Source organism: Corvus moneduloides, chromosome 3, assembly GCF_009650955.1.
Source record: "Corvus moneduloides isolate bCorMon1 chromosome 3, bCorMon1.pri, whole genome shotgun sequence".
Lineage (NCBI taxonomy): Eukaryota > Metazoa > Chordata > Aves > Passeriformes > Corvidae > Corvus > Corvus moneduloides.
This window is the reverse complement of record NC_045478.1, coordinates 98,312,296-98,337,199: the sequence shown is the minus strand read 5'-3', so window position 1 is coordinate 98,337,199 and position 24,904 is coordinate 98,312,296. Positions and strand designations below refer to the sequence as shown.

General features: G+C 38.8%; 1 protein-coding gene across 5 annotated transcripts in view; it reads right to left on the bottom strand.

The window, feature by feature from the left end:
- The window catches only part of HHAT (hedgehog acyltransferase), a 151,598-nt gene that overhangs the window by 119,273 nt on the left and 7,421 nt on the right, over positions 1-24,904 (bottom strand). For all 5 annotated transcript variants that reach the window (XM_032102908.1, XM_032102904.1, XM_032102906.1 and 2 more), the window contains exons 7-8: positions 24,174-24,345; positions 15,141-15,291 (exon numbers count right to left, since the gene is read on the bottom strand). In XM_032102908.1, coding sequence (XP_031958799.1) covers positions 15,141-15,291; positions 24,174-24,345 — 323 coding nt within the window. The remainder of the gene's footprint in view (positions 1-15,140; positions 15,292-24,173; positions 24,346-24,904) is intronic.

The following is a 24,904-nucleotide window of genomic DNA, read 5'->3' as shown; positions in this document are numbered from 1 at the left end:
AAGAAGCAGACCTTGCAATGTGTTCCTCTCACATCAGTAAGGAAATTAACTTTGAGGCTTTCTGACATCAAGTACAAGTTAGACCACATTAAATTACAAGAACCATGTCTGAAATCTTCAGCCCTAACAACATACACTGACAGTAGCTGTCAGCATTTCTCCGCTTTTTCTGCTTCCTCCATTCCTAAGATAACTCAGGAGAACCAAGCTCATGAACAATGTACTAACAAATCCTTGACTCTACAGGAAGGTATCTGCTATTTGAGACATTTACCTAATATATGGAGTATGTGCCAGCTTTATGGGACTATCCATAAAATTCCACATTAACTGTGTGCATAATGGCACAATTGGGATGTGCAAGTGTCTTATTCCCAGTGCTGGACTTGCTCTGGAATGGGCTTACATTCCACACACACACAAAATATTTTGGCATATACCAAGCTCTTGAGCATTCTGTTCCAAAAAACCTAATTGGTCATTTTGTGTACAACACAGTTTTATTTGAACAGTACTGCTTGCAGTGTGCTGCTTTCTAACTGAAAGAGCAAGAGATATCATCAGATAATTAATGGCATCCTGATAACAGCAGAGTGATAATGAGCTGCAGAAATTCTAGGACTTAAAAGGAAAGGCAAGTCCACTTGTTCAGTAGGGTAGAGAGGAGAGCAATGAATTTCTCACTGAAAAGCTGCCTTGCAACAGAAAAACATCCTGCCAGGAACATGTACTTTGTCATCCTTAAATCAGTATTTTTCACAACCCTTTCCTGAAATCATTCCACCTTTTATATTATTGTTATATTACTGCGCAATTAAACTGCAGGAAGTGCATCCAGTTATCTTTCTGCATTCCTCCTGCCTGGATACATACCGTATTTTGGCTCTCTCTCTTCACTAAAATACTCTGTGTGGTACAGACACCCTTCTGTACAGGAGCTGGACACAGTCTGTATGCACTCAGTATGTTTGTGCTGGGATGGGGAGAAGAAGAAATTTGCATAGTTTCTGAAGAGAGCTGTATGCTAAACAGCCCTCTTGCACATCTTCAGCCAGGCTGATCTTTTCAAGCTCTCCCAGCTGTTCTCCATGGCAATCACCAAATCTGCTACGGGCTCTGATGGGACACACACCCCCCAAGCTTCTTGTGGATAGTGGAACATAAAAATATCACTACTTTTGCCACTGAACCAAAAGCCAAAGGACTTGGCATGAAAAGCATGAAAAGTGAACGGTGCTGCTAACTTGAGAGATCAGAGCTGAAGGAGATTGGGGTGGACAAAACTGAGGCAGGCTAGGTTCAGACAGGGCGGGAAAACAAGGACATTTTGCTGTAGATGCCATGAGACGCCATCTTTTCCCTCATTTTTCACTCTTTCCAAAACATTACTTAAAAAAGCACATCTGTTTATATAAAACTTATATCTAAACCACTTGCTATTAGAAAAGTTTTTTAAGTTTATTTCATAGGGGCTGTAGCTATTGGATATTTCCTGGAAATATTTTTAATAAGTATTAAAAATAAACATGCATAGAACCAATTTATTAGAATAAATAGCAAGAAGGAAAAATTATCAGAGCCTCACTAGATATAATTCAGCGCACACAGACAGGGCCCATTATTCAGTTTGATTTTGTACTGATGCATTTCAAGAGTCTACCCCAGATCCTGAATTCTAAACAATGTAAGCAGTCATTTAAGATATAACTACACCATGACCAACAGAATTTTGAGATTATACAGCATCATCTGAGTGTGCAGCTAGATCTTAAAGACACCTCAAGACAGAACCATCGATTAGTTCCAAAAGCAAGTATATTAAGGCTGAACAAGTTCAAATTGTAAATGGGAGAAATCGTTGCATTACTTAAGGCTATGGATATTGTCTACAGACACCTGGGATAATGAATACAAACATTGTGCAAGGCAAAGCACTGAAAGAAAGAATTATGGGAGACTGGTTTTGACAAAACACTACCACAGACGCTTTTGACTGTTCTTCTTGTTCATATTTAAATACATACTGCAGTTAAGTTGACAAGTAAAGTGAAAATACAGTGAAGCAGCAATGGAAACAGATCTAGTAGATGCAATTAATCCCTCCATTCTCAGATGGAAATGTTAAAAAGGAGTAAAGAGGGTTTGTATAGCAGGGTTAAGGCTGCACCTTGGGGGTGAAATAAGCAACTTCATTAAATGAGAAAAGAACAAATAATCACACTATATTTGCACTAAAAATTTCATAGTGATCCCTTCAACATCAGAGGACTCCACGCATCAGACATGGCAGTGTCCTCCACAATCAGCACAGAATTAGACCTGCCATATGCACACTAACAGGACTATCTACTGCCTATAAAATATGTCCATATTTACTTAATATTACAACAAAGTTTATAATCAACTTCACACAGCTTGTTAAATCCTGAAGTTCCCTGCAAAATACAGAATTTGGCTGCTAGTTCTTGCAATTTAGGGTGCCTCGGTTACGTAAGTTTCAGAAATCCTATAATGAGCATAATTTTTCAAAATAAACATTTTTATTTAAATCTAAAATAACATGAGAAAGGATATCCACAGCAATATGAGTAAAGAATTATTTTCCAGTTAAATTCTCTATACTGCTCAAATGTCAATAGGCATACAGTATTTCAAATTTTGGAGAAATAAGTAAAATCTAGTTTATCAAAATAGCAATAGCCTTGGAAGAGAGCAAAATCTTAACTAGCCAAAGGAACAATAAAGAGGAGATATATTTACCCTGAATTTCATAAGCATGTTACACAGTGCAGACAATTTGATAGAATTTTCTTTATAAAAGCATCCCTAATTCTGCTCCTCTGAAGGATAGTTTTGAATCACAGTTCTGTACACAACTTTCATGCTTTTATTAAGCATGGAAGCTCTAGTTTGATACGATTCAACAAAACATTACACATACAATCCCTCATAATCAACCTTGTCTTTTCCCAGTACATCAGCTACAGATTGGTGACCAATAATATACATACACTAAACCAACAAAGACCTTACCATCTTCGAAAACATACCTGCAGGAGAAAGACGTATGACTGCAGGCAGAGGTTTCAAAATTATTTCAGACATACAGTTTCTGCTCTGGAAGCTAAATGCATAATGCAACAATATATCTCCAAATTTTCATTCAGAACAAAGATGATGGGAGAAAATTTAAAAATTGTAAGCACATTGCATCCAGTGGATTGTTTATAATCCCAATTTCCACAAAGCTGTGCCCTCCTTTAACTGAAGTCTAAATGCTGGTTCCTCAACAGAGGAATTGTGTGAGCCTTTAGTACACAGCTTTTATGTTCAATCAAGTTATGCCAGCCTATGGTATTTAAGGACTTGACTCCACAGATGCCTAGATGAAAACTGCTACACATTAGCTGTGTTAGAGACTACAATTCACAACTCCAGTATGATGGCTAAAGGACCCTGATCTCACAAGGTCTTATTGTGAGATCTTGTCCCCACAGATTTACAATGATATAAAAAAATGCAAGGACTGAGTCCATGCCAAGATCATAAGAATCAACTTAAAGTTAAGCCAGCTACTAGAGCCATATTTTATGAAACTAATTGCAATAATTTGAATTGCCCAACTCTGATTTCGTGCATCCATATTTTTAAGCTGTGTGCTGAAGAGAAAACAAGTACAGCTTATTTTTTCTGTCAGTTCCCCCCACAACTGCTGGGCTGCACACTATTCCTGAAGACGAAGTACAGCATATCATGCAATGTGCAGCATAATCTGGGAAGCATCTGGCTAACCATGGACCGCAGAAAGATGCTCACTGTAGTCAGTACAAGACCACTCAAAATAAAGTAGTGGCCTGGTTCTTACTTTGGGGCCTACCTTCAGGGGAGTAGACCTATGTAGATAGTTTGCCATTTGTTAAAAAAAAAAAAAAAATAGAAATGTAGATGGAAACAGGCAAATGTGACACTGTGTACCCAGAGACTGCATTGCATTGTAGACAGAAATATCCCAGACACCTTAAAAACAGTCATGCTGCCACTGAACACAAACACTTCTAAATGCAGAAAGGAATGGTGTAATTTCTATAAGCAGGACAGGACTTTGCTGGAGCAAACAATATAATTGCACTTAAATCTCTTCAAATCAGCCCAGCTGCCGTTTATGGCAGTGATGAAATCCAACAAGTGGGTTATTTATTACAGCTTCAGTACTCTAGGTATTCAACATTTCTTTAAAAAAAGCACTGTAGGTGCTGCAATGTTTCAACAACAGGTCTTGGCCCTTCCTCTTAAAATGTGGCTTAACTTGACACTAGAAAGTCAAACTCATTCCCTTATCCTCAGAGTAGCCTGTCCCACTTAACTGCAGAAGTGTTTGCAAGACTAGCACTTCCATCAGCTGTCTTTGCAAATAAATGTGGCATTTAGCCAGTGAGCTGCTGACCGAGAGTTTCTCCCACACCAGAATATTTTGCACTGGAGACTGAGGAGTCATTGAACGACAGCTGCTTTCGCTGACACAGCACTCAAGTTGCTTCATTCTTCCTCTTTCTCAAGCCATATCTTACAGCAGGGATGCCAAAAAGACTCTGTAAAAAGAATTCCCCTTTTTTCCCAGAACTACTTTTCTGGATTCTCCTATATCTGCTCATATTTTTTCCAATGCTCCCTGTGGCAGCCTCCCTAGCAGGCAATCCCTTAAAGATGAATGCTTCCAAATTTCAAATAATTACAAGTGTGCAATGTGAATCTGAAACAATTTTAGAGTCTTGTCTGAAGAATTAGATTACTACCAGGAAAGCAGATAGCAAAGTCTATATGCAGGTTTTGTAAGTGCTATTATTTAACATCTCAATGAGCTATAAAACTTTGCTAAAGCAAATTCCCTGGAGGGGTACAGCCTACCAAACAGAATAAGTATTTTTCAAGCAGTGACTGCTACCAAATGATTCACCATCATCTTCATTATTAAATAAGCATCTGTGAAAGCAATCTATATTTTTAAAAGACACTTTTGCACTTTTGCCTGTCCATGGCTTGCATTCATTCAGTTTTCTGCAAGTTTGCTATGAAGGTGTACGTTTGAGGTAAAGCTTGTCTCTTCAGTGACAATCAGCACAATTCTTCTAAACGACGTAACTGCCTTCATACTTGAATGCACTATTTAGAAAGCTGATGCACGACTTCAAACAGAAAAACAACAATTAAATTGTCACAGCACATTTTGCAGTAGAGATAAACACAGTAAGCAAACTGAAAATATTCACTTAAACTGTGAATATTGTGTTGCAGTATTAGTTCTTCAAATGAAGAGTGAGAGATGCCTGATGAAAAATGCAACCCAGTCCAACACAACAATCTGTTTGGATTTATCTATTACCTAAACTATAGAATAGACTTTTGGGCACCAAGCCTTTAAAGTCACATTTTAACGTTTTTCTGTAGACTCTTTTGCCATATACAAGTATGTTTTTGGAGCTCTCATTTTTGAGATCAGCCTTTCTATTTGTGCAAGACACTTGCTGAATTCCACCCACATACAGATTTTAGTCTGCCCACTGATATGGTAGTGGAATTGGGAACAAATGCATATATGGAGCTCTTTTGGCATTCCTATTATTTGGCAAATCCTATCATTTCCTATGCATCTCCATTCTTACCATGCAACATAGAAAAAAAAAAAAAAATCATAGCTCAATCCAATGATAAAAATTCCTGTTTAAATGAATTCAATGTTCTTTTAAACCTAAAGATCTTAAGAAGCCTAGATCTCAAGCTTCAATGGACTCTTTTGTTTGCAAGCTTTGACTTTAACCATCTGCAATGCAGTAAATTAGTAGTAGTTTGCTTTTATTCAATATAAAAATGCAGCTAAGAGTAAAAATAAAAATCTATGCTATTTGAAAGAAAAAATATGAAGACTGTCAAATGCTTTCATATCATATCTTTGACAAACAATTTCTTGTTACAGCAATAATAAGCAGAACTTGTATATACATGAAGATATCTTTATCATTCTCTGACACTTGCTTAAGGACACTGGAATTTTAACACTTCATTCTTAGATAAAACACTTTGAATCTCTGTTGTGTTTCTTCCTAGAATGATTCAGCAGCACACCAACTTGCCATTTGGTTTCTTCCATTATTAGAATAACCAAAGCTGCCACTGTGTGCTGCCTCTGCTGGAGGCCTCCATACAGAGGTTCCTGCTGAGTGCTGTTAGTGCTCTGCAGCACCAATATGGCCAATGCACAAACATTCACCTTACTTCACAGAAAGAGTCCTCTGTAAATGTGTGATGGCTTTAAGGTAAAGCCATCAACATTTTATTTGGGAAGTATTTGCTGCATAGCATCACAAGGAGAAGCTAGGGCTTCCTGTACTCATGAGAATGATGGAAATCCACAGTGAAGTTCTGACCCCATCAAAATCAGCACAAAACCCTCACTGATTTCACAGGAAGCAGAAATATACCTGGACTGACTCTGGACAGTCTGTATAACACAAGATACAGTCCAATTTTGGTGTGCATTTTGTTAGGCACACTTTCCTCTCCAAGTAGAAACTATTAGTAAGTCTCAAAGCTTCATCTTTACAGTTTCAGTTATTAGCTGGGAACTCAGACTGGAAACCTACATAGTAAAAATAACCTACAATAAGACAGCCACAAGGAGAAAGCTCTTCTGAGGACCACAGAAAAACACAATGCTAGTGGTCTCCAGCCTACAAATTGAACCCATGACCTAACATGTTTTGTTGTTTTATTTCAGTTTAAATGCCAAACTTGTATTATATCAGAAAGCCTGAGAAAATTTTTAATGATTCTAGGCAGTGACTCCTCCTCACCCCTTGTAATCTCCTGGACAGAAAGAGAAGCAGAACATTCAGCAGGCATCAGCCATTGCCAGTGTTTATGTAAACAGCGCACAAGTCTGTCTACTTGGGAAGCTTTAAAATAACAAATTTGTTCTGTTTCTCAGATATCCAATCATTGGATCTTGGTGATACGGCTCAGCAGACACTTTTCTAAAAAGAGAAGTCTCATTTGTATTCTGTTAATCTCTCCTACAACCCTTCAGAAGAAATATTACTTTAATTTTATACCTTCACCAATTCTTCAAAAGCCTGTGGTAGCTCATGGAGAGTGGATGAAACCTAACGCCCATTAGTGGCAAACTCCCATAGGGAAAGTTCTCCCTCAGCCTTTGTCACGTAAGACTCCTGCACCGCAGCATGATTGTCCAATTACTGTGAGATCTCTATCCTCACTGCAAACAGAGCAAACAAGTTTATTAACAGCCATTACTCATTTTCTACAGTAGTTGTGAGCAGGCAGAGGGCTGCTTGCCAAATGTGAGCAGCAGTAATAGTTTGTATCCACGCAGAGCTCATATCAAATACAGTGAAGAATGGGCTTCACAGGTGAAGAGCAGGACGTGGGCTTAGCTTGATTGTTAAAAATCCCAGCAATTTCAAATTACAGTAACAATGCAGCCATTACATAAATAAATTCCCAATAATTATGAAATTTAGACCTGAGAACGATTAGGTTGCCTTATTATTGCAACTCTTTTTACACTCCAAAGTAACGGGTTTTTTTTTTTTCTCCCTATTGAAGAGATTTAAGGAGCCTTTCAAAGCTTTAATACAACCAGCAAATTGAACTGTACAGTAGGTAACTGCAGCATACACTAATTTAGCTGACGTCAGAAGCAGTTAAATCTTTTGTCTCCATCAGTGAGAGAATGGCTAAACAGTCCAGAACTTTCATATATTCAGGTGACATCCTAGCTGGAAACATCACAGATCAATACTCAGCTTTAAGCATCACCACAGTTAACAAAAAATACAGTAAATCAGGGAGACTTATTTTTCAACTTTAAAACAAGTTATTCCACTACTAAAAATATGCACTAATTCTGCAATTAAATAGCCAAGTTTTAGGCAAGAAGTTGAAGTATTCAGATACTGGCAAGCATATGCAATATTTAAAAGTTACTTACAACTCCACAGCCTTTCTAAGGAGAACTCTCCTTGACTCCAGCTGTCACTCCACACAGTAGCTGTGTATTTACCACCAAATCATCCTGCTTAGGAATACCACAGGAGCTGTAGGGGGCAAGGACATACAGGGACACCTGCCTTACATTCAACTTTACCCATCAACAGAAGGAAGAAGAGTACTTTCCCTTCCAAGACTCACACTCAGCATCCTCAAAGACCATGTAAAAATCTTCTCAAGGATGAAAACTTAATATTCTTTAAGTGTTTTAAAGCACATCACCTACCTCTCCAAGCACACAAGCTTTCCATGACACAACTGGTCTTGTGCATGTTATTTTTACTACTGATTTGGGATCTGATCCAGTGCACTTTTACGGACAGGACAAGAAACATAATCTTATGACTTCACAGTGTTAAAGTCTGCAGACAAGGGCTTCTGCACACTTTGGCAATAATCTCAACTTTCAATAAAATTTTCCTTTACTCATCAGCACCAGGCTGTTTAAACACTGTGGGCATAACCATATTTAGTTCAAATATCCTTTCAAATAATCTTCTTTCATATTTAAGATATCACCTCTAAAACAAAGTAGGGAAAAGATGCCTTTTGATTTTGAAATAGAAATGCTGCAGCATTAACATTTTTTAAGTCTAAAACCAGTGAGAAGCTAGGTAATTAAAAGACCTTTATTCTACCTGATACACTGTCTACAACACACTGGACAACTTCTTTCTTTGAAAATATCAAAGGGTAGAAATATACCAGAAGAGGCAATCCTAAACTCTAGAGGAAAGGGAAATACACATAAGCATGTCCTTCCTTTTCTTGTCTCTCAGCTCCAGCTGCTCAGTACTTCCCATCACAAACATGGAATACAGTGCTTTCAAAAATGTAGCTGTCTAGAACTATAGGACAAATACAAAACAAGTCACATGGAAAATAATACCTGATCCTCTTGAAGCTGACTGGTAGGCCATCCATAGCACTGAAAATGGGATTCTCTGGTCATAGTACAAGTAGGCGTGTCCAGCACCCTTGGCTCTAATCCCCAGACAGACCCTCTCCCCAGGCACAGAACCTCAGAGGAGGTCTTCCTACAGCTTTGGAAAGCAGCTGCTGCAACCCTTTCCACAGCAATGTAAGCAGCAGGCGTGAGCCACAGGTCTGGCTGTGCCATTCAAATTTCTACCAGGCTTTGGGTAATTCATGCTGAAACCCTCTTCCCATCTGCCACAGAGATGTGGAGTTTCTTTTCACTGCCTGCCTCTCTGTCCCTCATGCAAATTTTTCAAGGTTTGGTAACTTAACTGCTCCTGAGGATACCTGCCACGTAAATAAGTTTAACCTATCATCCTTCCTTTTTGCCCTACAATTACCTCCAAATGATAGGTTGCACGACAGCAATTTGCTGTTACTACTAACACGTAATCAGAGATCTAAACTCATAGGAAGGAGAAATTTAGAGAGAAAAATCTGCTATCTCCAATTTCAGACTATCCATCAGCCTATCCAGAAACACCACAACAAAAGAGCACTACAAGACCCAAAGAGAAAGAGCAAGCCTTTCACCATTTGTTAGAACACAAGCCACTAAACATGCAAAGGCACGTTATTCTGAGCCCAGAGGCAGGGATCTCATCCTGACTACACGGCTCTGCAGCACAGCTACAGTTGCTATTGTTACACACAATTATGTTTGTGTTCACTTGTGCCAAACATCGGCTATTTGGAAATGTAAGGAGGCAAGCTTCCCAAGTCAAGCACTGACAGAAACTCCACTTCTGATCTTATTTAAATTTCCTTAATGGTATTTTACAAAGCCTTTCAGCATCTTACTTGTCTTGATATATTTAACAGGCTAATTCCCCAAATGATTTATTCCACTACAAAAAATCAGAAGCCCAAAGAACAGAAAGTACGTGTCAAACTGGTTGAGACAATAAGAAGCACAGGCGAAAATGTACTTAAGTAATTACTTTACCTCTACAGGTCAGGAAGTACGTTTTCCTTGCTTAAAAATCTATTCCAGTCCTCACCATAAACTAATAGGCAATTAAACAACACTATCAAGAGTTTAAGACAGAAATAAAAGATGGTACGTTTTTGCAGGCTAGTCATCACTCCAGAATTATTGCATATGGTCACAGTGATCTCTTGTGCTCACACTCACTCCTAACATGAGTATCAGACTCGCCTTTTCCTAAAAAAGTCCAAAACAAAGGGGGAAAAAAAACCCTGGCACAGTCCTTTTTGATAGACGCACAAAAGGAATTATTTCCAGGAGGAGGACGGTTTCAGGAACAACAGTAAAAGTAGGTAAAAGGTACCAGGATGAGGAAGAAACAAATGCAAATAAATTTACATTTTCATCTGTAGATTTATTTTTTATGGCATCATTATAGACAAAAATGTAATTAGCCCACAGCAGACTCTAATCCATAATTTGAAACAATTCACTGAGACCTTGCACATAGACCATGGTTTTTCATGTCAGGCAAATAATCTTTAGCAATAACAAGGCCAGTAAACTAAACCGAATTGCAGACAATTTCTTGCAAATCATAACCCAGATGCCATTTCTGGATGTCACTAAAACATTTGTGGCATTAATTTAACTCGTTCATATAGAAGCATGTGTGGCTGTACATGCAAAATACAGCCCTCCTAGTCCACTCCTTAGCATGCAAGAAAATTGGGGTTGCCTCATGTCACACTCTTGTCTGCCAAGAACCAGGGTGTTAAATACAGAGTGGAATCTAGAACTTAAATCATGGTATTTGAAAATGATCAGATCTTTATCACTGCATTTTTTAATTTCCTCTGGTAGCATTTCTTCAACTCCATTTTCTTTATTCTAGATGAAATACTGTTTACAGGGAAAATCTACCTTTCAGATGCTACTTCTGCCCACCTTCTTAAAAAGCCTCTACTCTTACTGTGACTAACCTATATTAAACATGCATCAAGTTTTAGCACCATTTGTCCCCAACACACTTGTCTGCAAACCATCTTGGGATATTTGAGAATGACAAGACTTCAAGGTGGAAAGACACAGAAGAAGTCATAAAATCACAGAACTGTTTGGGTGCCTTTTAATGATAATCTAGTTTCAATGTCCCTGACACATGTAGGGACAACTCTCACTAGACCAGGTTGATCAGGACTCCATCCAACCTGGCCTTGAACACTTCCAGGGACAGGGCATCCAAAACTTCTCAGGGTAACATGTTCCAATGCCTCGCCACTGTCTGACTGAAGAATTGCTTCTTAGAATCTATTCTAAATCTCTCCTCTTTCACTTTAAAACCACTTCCCCTTGTCTTACCACTATCTGCCTCCAAAAAAGGTGTGTCTCTCATTTTTATAAGCCCCCTTTAGGTACCGGAAGGATGCAATGAGGTCTCCCTGGAGCCTTCACTTCTCCAGGCTGAACCCAACTCTCTCAAACCATCTGCATAGGAGAGGTGCTCCAGCCCTCTGAACATCACCAAGGTGTTGTGCTTCTGCATATTTCAGATCTGTGACCAGAAAAAACTGGAGACTTTATGTCATGCTGTTCCCACAGCATGGCAAAACATATCCAACCAATATGTCCAACATTTTTGTTACCAAGTCACACTCAGTATAAAAAAAACCCAAAAATGGAAGCATGATTTTTTTCCATGAACAGCAGCTGAGCTAACTGTTGTCCTAATTTACAAACTGACAAGTTCCTCTGTAGAATACATTGCCAAGATAATTTACCAATATGTTAAAATTGACATAGGATTTAGTTATGTACTATCTTTTATTTCCGTAGTTTCCAAACCATTACTCCTCCATAGGATGTTTTTCCATAGTCAAGTTTCAATTTTCAAGTTTCAGTAGTAACACAACTTCTTCTAGTTGCACTACACAATTCATCTCCCCACATGAAAAGTTGTATGGCAAGCATCAGCCTTGACTGATTCTTTCAAAGCAAAAGTTTCCAACAACATTGGTTCTCTCCCACAATTCATTACCTTGCTTTTAACCTTGGTGACAAAAACTAAGTTTTAATTCCTCATGGCTTAAGGTAAAGCAGACATTAAAAACAAAGATGGTGTGCCACTGAACTGCTATCCTCTCTGGAAATCAGGAGCTCAGAGATACCTTTTCACAGCTATAACAAAGCCTTTGAATAGCAATGCATTTATAATGTATTTATTAGCTATGCAGCTGCATATTTAGCAAGCTAATGATATCCCGGTATAATGAAACCACAGTAACACATTCAACACCTGTATTTGTCTTGAGACAGCAAACAAGATTGATAATTTTTTGACTCTAGCGATTGCCTTGATTAAATGTGAATTAGGGAGAACCTACCATAGCTTGATAACTTTTTTAATTAAAGTCTTTTATTTTTAGGTTTGGATGGACACAGTTTGGTTTATTGTTTCGTACCATAAACAGAGAGGCAGAATACTTGATTTGGTTTAACACCTGCTTTGCTTTTCAGCTCTAGAGAAACTTCAGACAACTTCAGACACACTGTGGTATTTTCTTACCTTCCTGACTGAAAGCTCTTCCACATGCTGTATCACAGTGAATTATGTCAGCATGTACTGACTAGAAGTGACAGGGATCTGGATGGGTCAGATCAAAAGCTTTGTTGTTATGCTCAAAGGACACCAGGTGGTGGTGTAAGGTTCCTTAGCAGCATATTTGCATTCCTTACATTGTGACATTCGTGTTGTCTCTCTCTCCGGGCTACCTTCTGTCCTTCAAAACATGCACTGCTAAAGGCTTTAAGACAAAAATAATAATACTGGGCCTTGGAAAGTCCAGCCAACATAATACCCTGTTTCTGACAGTATTCTCAAGTGGATACCAGCAAGAAGGGGAAGAGTAAGCCAAGCATAGACAACCACTTTTTTCTGAGCAGTATCCCTGATGCCAGACAGAAGGTAAGAGTGGCGTAACTCCAAGGCATCTAGATCATTCCAACCCACTCCATTTCCCAACCTGGCCCTAAAGAGGTCTTTAAAGCTTTACCAGATTACCATTTAATAAAAACACTCTGGTACAAATCTCACTCTTACCAGTTTAAAACTAGACATAGCATTATTGATATTTAAATTAGACACTGATGAAGCTGTCAAGAACATTCCTGTTAAAACACTTGTTTCCACAAACTATCAAAATGCATTTAAAACTTAAGGGAAACACAGTCATGGTTAATAAGGCTTCACAACATGAGCCATTTACTTCCACCCTTTTTCAATTGTTTTATGCTAAACTCATAATTTGCTAACGTTTTTGTCCTGTTCAGTCCTACAGTTTGGAAACAAAGGCTATTCCTACTTCTAACACACCATTCCTATACAACACACCAGTGCACCACATTAGACTGCAAAGCCTCTGGGTAGAGCATTTGAAGAGTTTAACTGTAAAGGCATAAGGACACCACAATTCAGGGCATTCACAATGCTCCTTAGATAACAGAGAATGACCCATAACACAGCAGCTACAGACAAATCTACTACTGAAGAGCCTTGAGAGCAAGAAATCAAGTCAGGTATATATTAACAGACTTTTTTCCACATTCAAAGCAAACAAATTCAATCTGTAAGATAACTTATTTCTTTATAGAATGAAAAAGTGTCAAGTGCTGATATTTACCTTTTGCCCAATTATTCAATTTATATCAAGCATTCACTGTCAGAAGTAATAAGTTTTCTACTTACATATTAGTTTCAATTTTCATACAAGAGGTATGAATACTTGAAGGAATGCCCAATTTTTTTACTGTGATACACCACACACATTTGCAGGTGCAGAGTACCTTTTCATGGCCTGTTACAACTGCCTGGCACAGCAGTGTCATTAGTGATTGTGCTGAAGTTCCTTTTCACTTGGCACCTCCTGTGCAATACACAGATGCCCTGCAACAAGAACTGACAAAGGGTTTGCAGCTCTGCCTACAAGGGCCAGCAGGCCAAGAGATGCTGTTCTCATGAGACTGCCTGGTAAAAAATGACAGATTTCTATATTAACTCTGTAGGTCATAAGTTCAGTGCAAACTCTGAAAGAGCATTTAAAACCAAAGCAGTTCTTTGTAGCTCAAATATCTTTTAATAATTCATCTGTTTTCTGCACTCTTCTCCTGCTGCATTTCTTTGAATACTTTGGATCTACACTTGCCAACTATTATGAACTCTAAAGCCTTCTTGTTACAACTAGCTTCAAGCTGAAAACAAAATTAAAATCTCATCCAATAAAACTCTGATAACAGCAGGCCTGCTGTTTTTACGACTGAAATTAAAAGCCTTATTCATATTGCAAAGCAGTCAGAGACAAGATGGAGTAAGCACTGTTCTGACAGGCTCTGCACTAACACGACACGAGAGAAGTCTCTGCACTAAAAGACTGACCAGTCTAAATCATTAGGGGAATGTTTTTAGAAGTCTGGGGCACAGAATCCCACAGCCTGAAGGAATATTGGAGAGTGCAGAGAAAAACAAGGGAGGAGAGAAGTCAAGTAAATTCCCTCTTACACAGAAGCTAAACATTAGGCAGAATCCACCCGGTAGAGAGTTTTCGGTGAAAAGACTTCAGTGAACACTGATTTAAAGTGAACATAAGATTTAAAATTCAGAAATTTTTGAAGAAATATTGTTCTGAAACTTCCTTAAAAGCAAAGCAGATCCAGAAATCCATCCTACTTTATAAAAAAGTACCATTTTCATAGTACTTTTAACGCCTTCAGGACTTCCCTACCATATGACTCTACATGTTAAAGTATTCTAACTACAGCTTTCCTCATGTGATTAATCAACCTTTTTGTTTCCATCTCTGGAAGGATTTCAAGCTGATAGATAACTAGAAAAAATAATTGCTATATTACCTAGTTAGGCTGAGTCTAACTCTAGTAATTAAAAGGCTGCAAATGCTGAAATGGGTACTTGCCCTTACCCCTCCACAGTGTGACAGAAGTAATCATCAAGTGGAAGTTCATTTAAAAAGCACTGAAGATGAATCATGGGGATGAGAGAAAAAGCACAAGGACAGGAAAGCAAACATGTATGTGAGCATGAACACACGTGCATGGTCTTAGTGACTTTTATGCCATGTATCAGTAACAAACTGCCTGAAAAGCAACAATGACTAACCTCCACATGTTAGTGAAACTGTGCATCAGGCTCACACAGCAAGGCAGAGCTGGAGGTTGGAGTCCATCCATTCTTAGGAGGAGGGCAGGAACACCATAAAGAACCAGGTATTTCACATAAAAGAACAGTACTTGAGCTAAAGCCAGACCACCTAAAAGAAAAAAAAAGAAATCATACCTTAAGCAAGTCCTGCAATATTTTTAAAAGCTGTTGATACTAATTACTTCCAAAAAACAATTATTCCAAGAATTAAGGCAAGCACCATTGCTTGATGGGATACACAACATCTACTTTTACAAGAGCCACAGTACACAAGCCCATACATTTATGACATTAGGCACACACACAAAATGGTACCATCATTCCAATATGAAGGCACAAGTATGCATCTGTAGTTCCACTCTCAAAAATCTCTGGACTGTGGGTGTTGACTGCTATGAAAAAATAAAAACTGACTTATATTGAGCTAAAAATCAGAACATACCAATATAAGCAATCAACATTTACCACAGGGACAGTAAATTTAACTTTGCAAAAAAACCCCAACCAACCACTCTACGCTTGTTACTCCAGAACAGCCATAAACAATGGTTATAACTGCACCTTATCCTGACATCCCCACAAACATCCCATGTCCCGTCAGATTATTTGAGTCCCCAGAAAATACTCCTACAAGATGCCCTTCTGCTGCATCCAAGGCACAGAAGACTGGAACTCCACTTTGCACAGTGCTTAAAGCATATTTCAGTTTCTAAACCCACAGACAAAGGTCTCCTTAAGGTCCTTTAGCTGCCTTTTTTCCAAAGCAGAAATTTTGGCAGTGTGCTCGCTCACAGCTTAACCTCAGGTTATGACACAAACTCCAGCATCTTACACAGATCTGAGATGAAAATCATACATATTCTCATTATTATTATTCATGCAAGTAACAACCTTAGAATGCATTATAAAGGAAGATGATTCAAACTAATATTCTATGTTTTCTGTTGAACAAAGTGGTATTGACCAATAAGTAAAAACACAGTAAAAAGCAGAGGCCAGCACCTTTACAGAAACTGATGAGGTCACTCCTGAAGGACCCAATGACTTTGGTGAACTTTTCCATCTGACAGTTGACATACGGAAAATCTCACCACAAAGAAGGGAAACTAAAATTATAATTTTATACTTCAATAGAGAAAAAAAACCTATAAAATGCAATTGCTACATCTCCTTCCATTCCAGTGCTCTGCTTTCGCTCAGTTATATTACCGAACTTGACTGAAGGACTTTAGACATTCAGCCCAATTTTAAAGCCTTCCAGCAGACTTTCCTTGGAGACAAAGTGTTTAATCTGACTGCAGCAGTACGTCTCCATGAACATTTAAGTAACCTGTCTTTTTTTGAGGAGGGGGGGAACATCCCTATTGCATTCTGCTGACTAATGAGTATTACTATGGATGACAACCAAAAGCTAAGCATTAAAAATTCATCTACTGTATAACAACCTAGAGTGAAATTCTGGTACTAATAACGTAAAATGCAAAATTCCTGCTGGCCTACACATGGCCAATATTTTGCTATGACAATCCAATATTTTTCGTTGTAATATCATAATCCATGCACATGATAAGAAACAGTTGTGCCATACAAGACAAAAATTGTTGTTAGAACAAAATACTGAGACATGAAGCTTATGTGACTTTACTTCAGGGAAGCAGGCATCTAGTATTCAATAACATTATTCCCCAGAGAAAAACAAACAATCAGAAGCGCAATTTGGATACTAGCCAATTAGCTCCACATTAGATTACTGCTAAATCATCTGTACAGCCAACTTTCTGCTTTAATTCCCTTCTCATTCAGTGTCTCATTTCTTTTCTGACAAATTTCATTGGAGAGCTGAACACTGACACCCACACAAATCAATTATGAAGATCACAGCTGTTTGTGCACTAGTAAAATTCAAAATCCTTTGGCTGTACTTGATGGAAAGGTATTTAGAAACAGGCTTCCACTCAGACCCAAAAAATCAATACATTTGATTTTAAATACAATGATGAAAGATCGAGTTCACGGATACAAAGTCATAATATGCAAGTTGTGGAAAAAAGGCATTTTCACCACCTCCAATAACACACGTCTAGGCTGTCATTACTGTAACTAACAGGCAGCTCAGTAGCACTGGCATCTTAAACACACACATCACAGTCACACCTGGCACACAGGAGCTACTCTGTGAATGGCAATTTCAAGACTCACAAAAACAGCAACACAAAGGTCCCTGTCAAAATACACAGATCAAGTTCTCACTGGTCTTGAACTCCTGCCAGCAGTAGGAGAGTTCTGGCCACTTAAGGAAAACTAAGGGCAAGATTCACCACGAAATAGCTGGGCTGTATTGGCAACAGGCACAGGCTTTAAACCTTCTTGCATATCTGGGACATTCCAGCTGCTTTGCATTTGCTCCGTTCTAGCACAAAGCAGCCAGAAGCACACTGCATCACCTGATTTAAAAATACGAATTAAACAATTAAATTCATTAACAATATCACATAATTTTTACACACAAGCATTATTTTAAATTGGAAACAAGCCATATCAAATGTGTATTATAACACACCTAAGAGGAAGAAGTACTGCAAAGATTCTATCTTTTCTCCAGAATAAATTAATTCAAAGGATTCAAAGTCAAGGTTTGTTGGTTTTGTTTTGTTTTTTAACAGAATGTGCTAAGGGATAAAATATCAAGTTAAAGTACCCAATCTTAATCCCATGCATTTCAACAGTTAAGCTGTTTGAAGTCCCAGACTAAAGCAATTTACTTCCATAGAAGCTGGTATTTTTGCTTTATCATCTTCCAATCCTCAAAAAATTCTAAGCTTTCCTATGCTTTAAGAATGTATTTACAGACCTTCAAATGCTTTCCTTAACCTTAAGTTTATTGCAAAACTGCATTTCCTAAGTTTCATAGAGCTTTGAAACAAAAATAACTACAAACTGGAATATTCACAAGATTTAATTTGTTTTAGTCTACTTATTCTCAAAGTTCTGCCTGGTATTTTTTTGACAGAAGTCAACAAATAGAATATTTTCATAAGCAAGCAACAAAACATTTGCATCCAGCTATTGCAAATCACACTTGCCATTTTTCTGTCCTTAAGCCATCACCAAAAGTCATGGTCAACTGTAACTTAGAGGGCAATTTCATTATGAGCACAACATCACAACTTTACCCTTTTTGCAGCTACATTTACCCTATGGCATTAATGACTGCAGATGCTTGTTTCTGTCAAGTACCAGGACAGGTTGCACTAGAAAACAGAGATAAATATGAAGTCACATGTCAAAAGGGCTACTGACACATGGCAGAAGTCTAATAGGAAGGAGACATTTATAACAGCTCAGAATTTGGGGCCATATCGTCAAGTTCAAAATATCCCAGCCTTTCAGCAGCACACAAGAAGCAAGGAACATCCTTCTGTGGGTGGAGTAGTGGCAGGAAAGTCCCACAGTGTTTCTCCTGGAGGCTAAGTGCTTATTTTTAGACAAAGCTGAATGGACATAAAGGTCCCAAAGTGAAATTACTTAAACAAGACTAAACAGAGCCATCAAGGAACTCTCAGTCAAGGCACAGACAGGTCTTCCAAGTTAAAGGAAACCAGAAGGCTTTTCAAGCACACACACGCTTTAAAGACACCTACCATGAATACTCCCAAGGACTTTGAGAAACCTGGTCTAGTGGAAGGAACTCCCATGGCAAAGGGGTTGGAATTAGACGATCTTTAACGTTCCTTTCAACCCAAACCATTATATGAAAACATCTACTGTAAGCACTGTGTTCAACAGTAGTTACTTGCATGAAAAAGCTCTCTAAATAAACCAAGAGTTATCACACTGCACTGTTTTTTACTGGGATAGAGCTCATTTTCTTCACACTGGCCAGTGTGGGGCTGTGTTTGGATCTGTGCTGAAAACAGTGTTGATGAAAACACAGGGATGTTTTTGTTACTACACAGTTTAGAGAGTCAAGGCCTTTTCTGCTCCTCACCCCCCGCCAGTGAGAAGGCTGAGGGTGCACAAGGAGCTTGGAGGAGACACAGCCAGGACATCTGACCCCAACTGACCCAAGGGATATCCCATACCATATGCTCACACTTACCATATAAAGCTAGGGGAATAAGAAAGGGGGGATGTTCAGAGTGATGGCATTTGTCTTCCTAAGCAACCATTGTACATGAAGGAGCCCAGCTTTTCTAGGGCCGCCTGCCCAGAGAAGCGGGGAATTAATTCCTTGTTTTGCTTTGCTTGCACATGTGGCTTTTGCTTTACCTTTTAAACTGTCTTTATGTCAATCTATAAATTCTCAGTTTTATTCTTCCAATTCTCTTCCCACCTCTCCAAGAAAAGAAAAGGAGTGGGCAGCTGTGTGGTGTTCAGTTTCTAGCTGGAGTTAAGCAACAACACACGAGTAAAAAGAAAAGTAGTCATAGGAGTAAGTTAATTGCCAATGCTATCTTGAAGTTCAGCCTACAGGAAAGATTAGAAAAATTAGACGCATGAACACTTCTTTCTACAAAGCAGGGAACAATTTAATATTTTAGAGAAAAAAAAAAATCTAAGTTTTCTGATTCATGTTTATATTTCCAGTTTACAAAACAGACCTCAAAATGCCAAGTATTTCATCAGTTTCTCCTTATCATTATTTTGCAGGACAGAAAAAATCTGTCTCCTCTTAGTATTTCATTACCACTTAGATGAACAGATACCCCGATTTCAATAGCAAAACACTGCATGCTTCTGAAAATGAACTCAGAAATCTATTTCCTATCTGTGGGTTTATCAGAAAAACCTGCAAATACATCAAAAGCAGCACCCTACATGCAATTTACATGGACTACTCTGTAGGTCTCACTGTCAAAGAAGAACATACATAACATTTCTTCTTCTAACAAATTAAAACATGGGACCAGCAACTACAGACTAAAACACATGGCTCCACCTTTGAACGATCATATTCTAGATTGACTTAGATACCGCTCATACAAAAATACACTTTTGAAGTAGCAGAGCCTAGTTAATAATTAAAACAGTGATATTGTTAATTGACACTACCTTGTGCATGCTTCACTAGAACAAAAAGACAGCACACAGTTATGACCAATACATTAAAGCCATAGAGAATTCACAACATCCTATCGTGTGTGTACATCTCAGATGTATGTCTATACATCACACACCTCTGACAAAGTACAGACAGATTCCTAGTAAAAGATATTTTCACAACTATAGGATCTATTGAGATCTAGATTAATCCAGAGCAACAATTATATTCAACAATATATTTTCATACACAGTTCTGTCTTTCGTCATTCCCTGTACCTTGCCAGATGCACACAAAGCTCTGCCCAGATGAGCAGAGGTAAGTAGACGGTGCTGAACCACCAGGAAAAATGTGAAGCCTCATAAGGGAAATACAGGCAGTGCTTCTTTCAACATCTGCATTTTCAGACACAGACTTAACACATAAATGACCTAGCAACATACATTTCAGTTTCTATACAATAGAATGTACCTCAGCAGAGTGGATTTTACCACTGACAGTCTACGTTGTCACAGTAAAGAAAGAAAAAAATCACTTGTTTCAACTTAAGCTCTTTCAACCATTGCTATTAAGCTCCCCATTACTACATATCAGTGAATTTGTCATTCAGCTGCAGAAGTTTGAAGAACAGACATTGAAAAGGATCACCAATCTACCTCTCCTTTACTCATTTCTTTTCACTTGCTTCATTACATACCATATCCAAACATTACTCAGTAGAACAGATGAACCTCTGATCTGGCACGTGTAGGTATTTTTCAGGCATGCTGCAGTTCATCAGGGTACTGGATTACTGGAATTCATAGTGGTCTTTATTCTTGGTGCCTGCAAATCTACATTTCACAGAGCAAAATCTAAAGGCAGAAAATTATTCCCAATTAACATTAAAATCTGAGAAGAACGAACTACCATGGTTTCCATTAACATGGAATACAGGTCTTCCTGCTGTGTCATTAATTCTGAAAGCACCCAATTCTTTCAGACAATCTGACTGATGCTACCAGAATGAAATGCAGCACTAACACAAACCCATGGAATTGCTATAAACACTGCATTTGATTGTCATCATTAAAAAAGCACAAATGCCCTGATATTGCTCAGTATGTCAATAGCTAACTAGCCACAGACACAAACATTTGTGCACACAATGATTTGTGAATTCTGCAAAATGGTCACATTCTCCAAACAATGGCTTCCTGGGACCAATAAATAACAGTTTTGAGATTGCACAGCTGACATCTTTAAATTAATTCTTGCATTCACACATTAACACCCTTTCCACAAACTGAAGGGCCATACATATACAGCAAACAGACAGAGTTGGATGAAGTCCATCATACTCCCCATTCTCTTCTGGATGTGGGGCCTAGTACTTGGTTACTGAAAAGCTATATTGCACCACTTGGTATATGTTGCTGCTTCTAGAAACTCATTTACCTCTGATTCCATCCACACAAGAGAAAATACTTCTCTTGCTGCTGGGAAACATTCTCCCAGGTACTATTTTTTAAATTTTATACCTGTGTGCCCTTAGCAATGTTAGTTTAGGTCACTTTAGAATTTCTACTTTACACGGCCATAAATGACACTGTTACATACCAGCATTTTTTAACAAGTATTGAAACTCAGTCAAGGTTTAGTTTTGGAGTATTTTTTTATTTCCTTGTTGCCTCACCTTACAGGAACACCACACAGTGATGCAGAACACACTGTAGCTTCACACTCAGGAGGAGGAGACTGACATTGTCCTCAGATGCTGAGAGCAAAATCTCACAGCAGTGTTGTCTTTACACGTGCTGCTGGCATTTACTGCCCATTGTTTAAAGTTATCCCAGAAAAAAGCATGGAGTAGCAGATATAAGTTCCCTAACTAGAGATGACTGCAGAACAGCCTCACAGCCTTTCCCTTAAGTTTACCAGGCTATGAGGGCAGCCAGACATCACAGTGTAAATAAATGTTCCACGCTGGTTTGAAGCTGCTGTAGTTAAACAGGAAACCCAAAAGGAACAAACCCCATCAGTGCAGAAAGGCTTACATACCATGGCTAATCCTCCTGAGTCAACAGCAAGCTGCTTCCTTGGTCTCAATACTCAGTTATCTGATTAAATTAGTCCCAATAACACAGCATGCAAAGTAACAGAGGGGAGTGCTTGGCTCTGTACAGGAACTACTGTAGAAGCATGGTAAGATCCATAAGGGTCCAGTAAGACTTAACAGCAAATTATTACCAGTACCCATGCTCATATATTGGTGGCTCCCTAAAGCAAGTCACAACAGTGGCCTATCACTGATTTGAGTCTAAGGAAACCTATATAATCATTGTGATAAAACCTGCAGAGAAAACATGAAGTGACCAATTTCTAGCTCAAAAATCTCATATATAGTATATTTTAAACACCTGCCTACATTACCACAAAGACAAAGCTCAGTGAGAGAAGGGTTATATTTTGAGTACATCTCTCCTAAAGGCAGGGTCTCCACAGGCAACTTGTTAAACTACAATCAGGCACGACTTGAAATCAGGCATCTTTAAAGTCCAAACTTACTCTGACACTGGCTTTCATCTCCTGTTGTGTTGAAGCATTTTCACCTTTTCTAACCCTCTGTTCAAAACACATTTTAATTCTTAGGATAACACACTTCATTTCATCAAATAAATACACAGACAACTTAGCCGCTGTCCATGAAGTAACTCTCTCCCCACCCTAAAAAATCAACACTGGTAGTCTTGAAGGGAGGGAGGAATCCACCAGTAGCACCACAGCTAGAATATTTCATCCCTAATTCTGTAGCCTTCCCCACATTATCAAGTGGCCAGCATTTTGTAACACACACAAGCACTAGGAGCTAACAGATGCAACTCATCAATGAATTGACATTCAGAACAGAAAATGAAAACTCAGAATCCCCTTTCTGAACAGTGACTGAGTGAGCAGTGGAACGAACAGCAAACCACTGAGGCAAACCTCTCCCTTTCTTGCTCTCCATCTGCCCTTGCCCATTTTAGGTATAAAAATGATACACTAAAACATGTATCAGGTGTGTACGTGTGCACATAGGGGTACACAGAGAGTGCACACATTGCCCTCTGCTGACCAGAGTCCGATGCAGTCCAACAGTGCCCTCCACCACACACGCACTGTGGTGACACAGGCGAGCTCCAGCGAGTGCAGGACAGCCCGTCCCAGCGTGTGTGCCAATCCCTGGTGTGAGAGACACCTCCCGCAAGTCAAGAATCACCAAGGCTTTTTCAGAACCGTTTTAAGGTCTGGGGTTTCTTTGCTTTTTTCCCCCCTACCTGGTGATACAGCTGGGAAGGGGGGGCAGGAATCAAATCAACCACATACACCACCTAAAGCTCTTGCCGATTTATGCTGCAATTTTCAGCACTCTTTTTCCTCACAGTTGGGCATTTTAATGAAATACCAGGGAGCTGGGAGCAGGGTAGAAGTGGGGGAAGCCAAGCAGGAAAACAGAACTGAGAGGCACTGACTACTACTTTCAGGTTACCTTATCTGCAAGTCCTTCCCTCTACTATTTGCTCAAGTTCAGTCCTTTTACTTTTTAATGTGAATACAAAACCAAAAATCAATCAGAAGGAGATCAAAAATAATTCTTAACATCTGCCCTCCTCCATCCCCACACTAAATAAACTCCTGGAAGTGTCCACTTCTATGACTTGAGGGGGAGAATCACTTTAGAACAAAGTTTAGAGACATACCCTAGACTGGAAAAAGTACAGAATATTTTTTAATTTAGGAAGCACTCAGTAAGTTCAACTAAGCTTATGGAGAATCTACATGTTATATTATGAGTCTGTAGATCACCTTTCTGACAGCGGCTGGCTATAATGTGCTACATTTACATACCTACAAATGGACATAAAAGAGACTGGGGTTTCTTGAAGTGGGGGAAGAAGAAAGATTTCTGCTATTGTTTCTATACTCACCCAAGGCCCAGTAAGATGCAGATTCCAAAGGCAGAGCACTACTGTAGAGAGCATGGATATACATGAGGTGAATCATCAGCTCAGCCAGGCACCACCAAAAGAAAATACGAATTATGCCCACAATTAAGATGCTGAGATTGGTCTTCACACTGAAAGCTTCTTGTCTCCTCATCTAAAGAAGAAATCCAAAGAGGTTACCTGGCACAAAACTGACCATTTTACTCAAAATACTCATCCTGAGAACTTTTTACTACACCATTTGGAAATTCCTGACACACTCTTGAGGGAGACTGGTCTCTGCATTCTCAATCTCAGTAAGCAGTAGAAACCAACAAGAAGCCAAATGTGAACCCACGCTGCACCAAACTGTTGTAAAAAAGGCCAAGTGTTGTTAACCTGAACAGAATCCAGACATGAGACTAATTCCTGCAACTTGACCTCTGGAAATAATCTAAAAAGATTAAAGGAACTAGAGCGATGAAGGTTTTTGAAGCAGCAGCCCTTCTGAACACAGGAATAATGACCGCTTACTCTTAAAATACCTCCAACTTCAATCAACTGCAGAGACTCAATTACTTGACGACAGTTCTTTATTTTTCTCCCACAGCATTGCCAAAGTCCGCAAGACCTACATGTGCCAAGCAAATGGAAGTGCAAGTTTAAATAACAGATAAGGCAAAGTTTGCAGTTGACAGGCTTCTCAAGAGGCTCCAAACTCTTACACTGCTAAC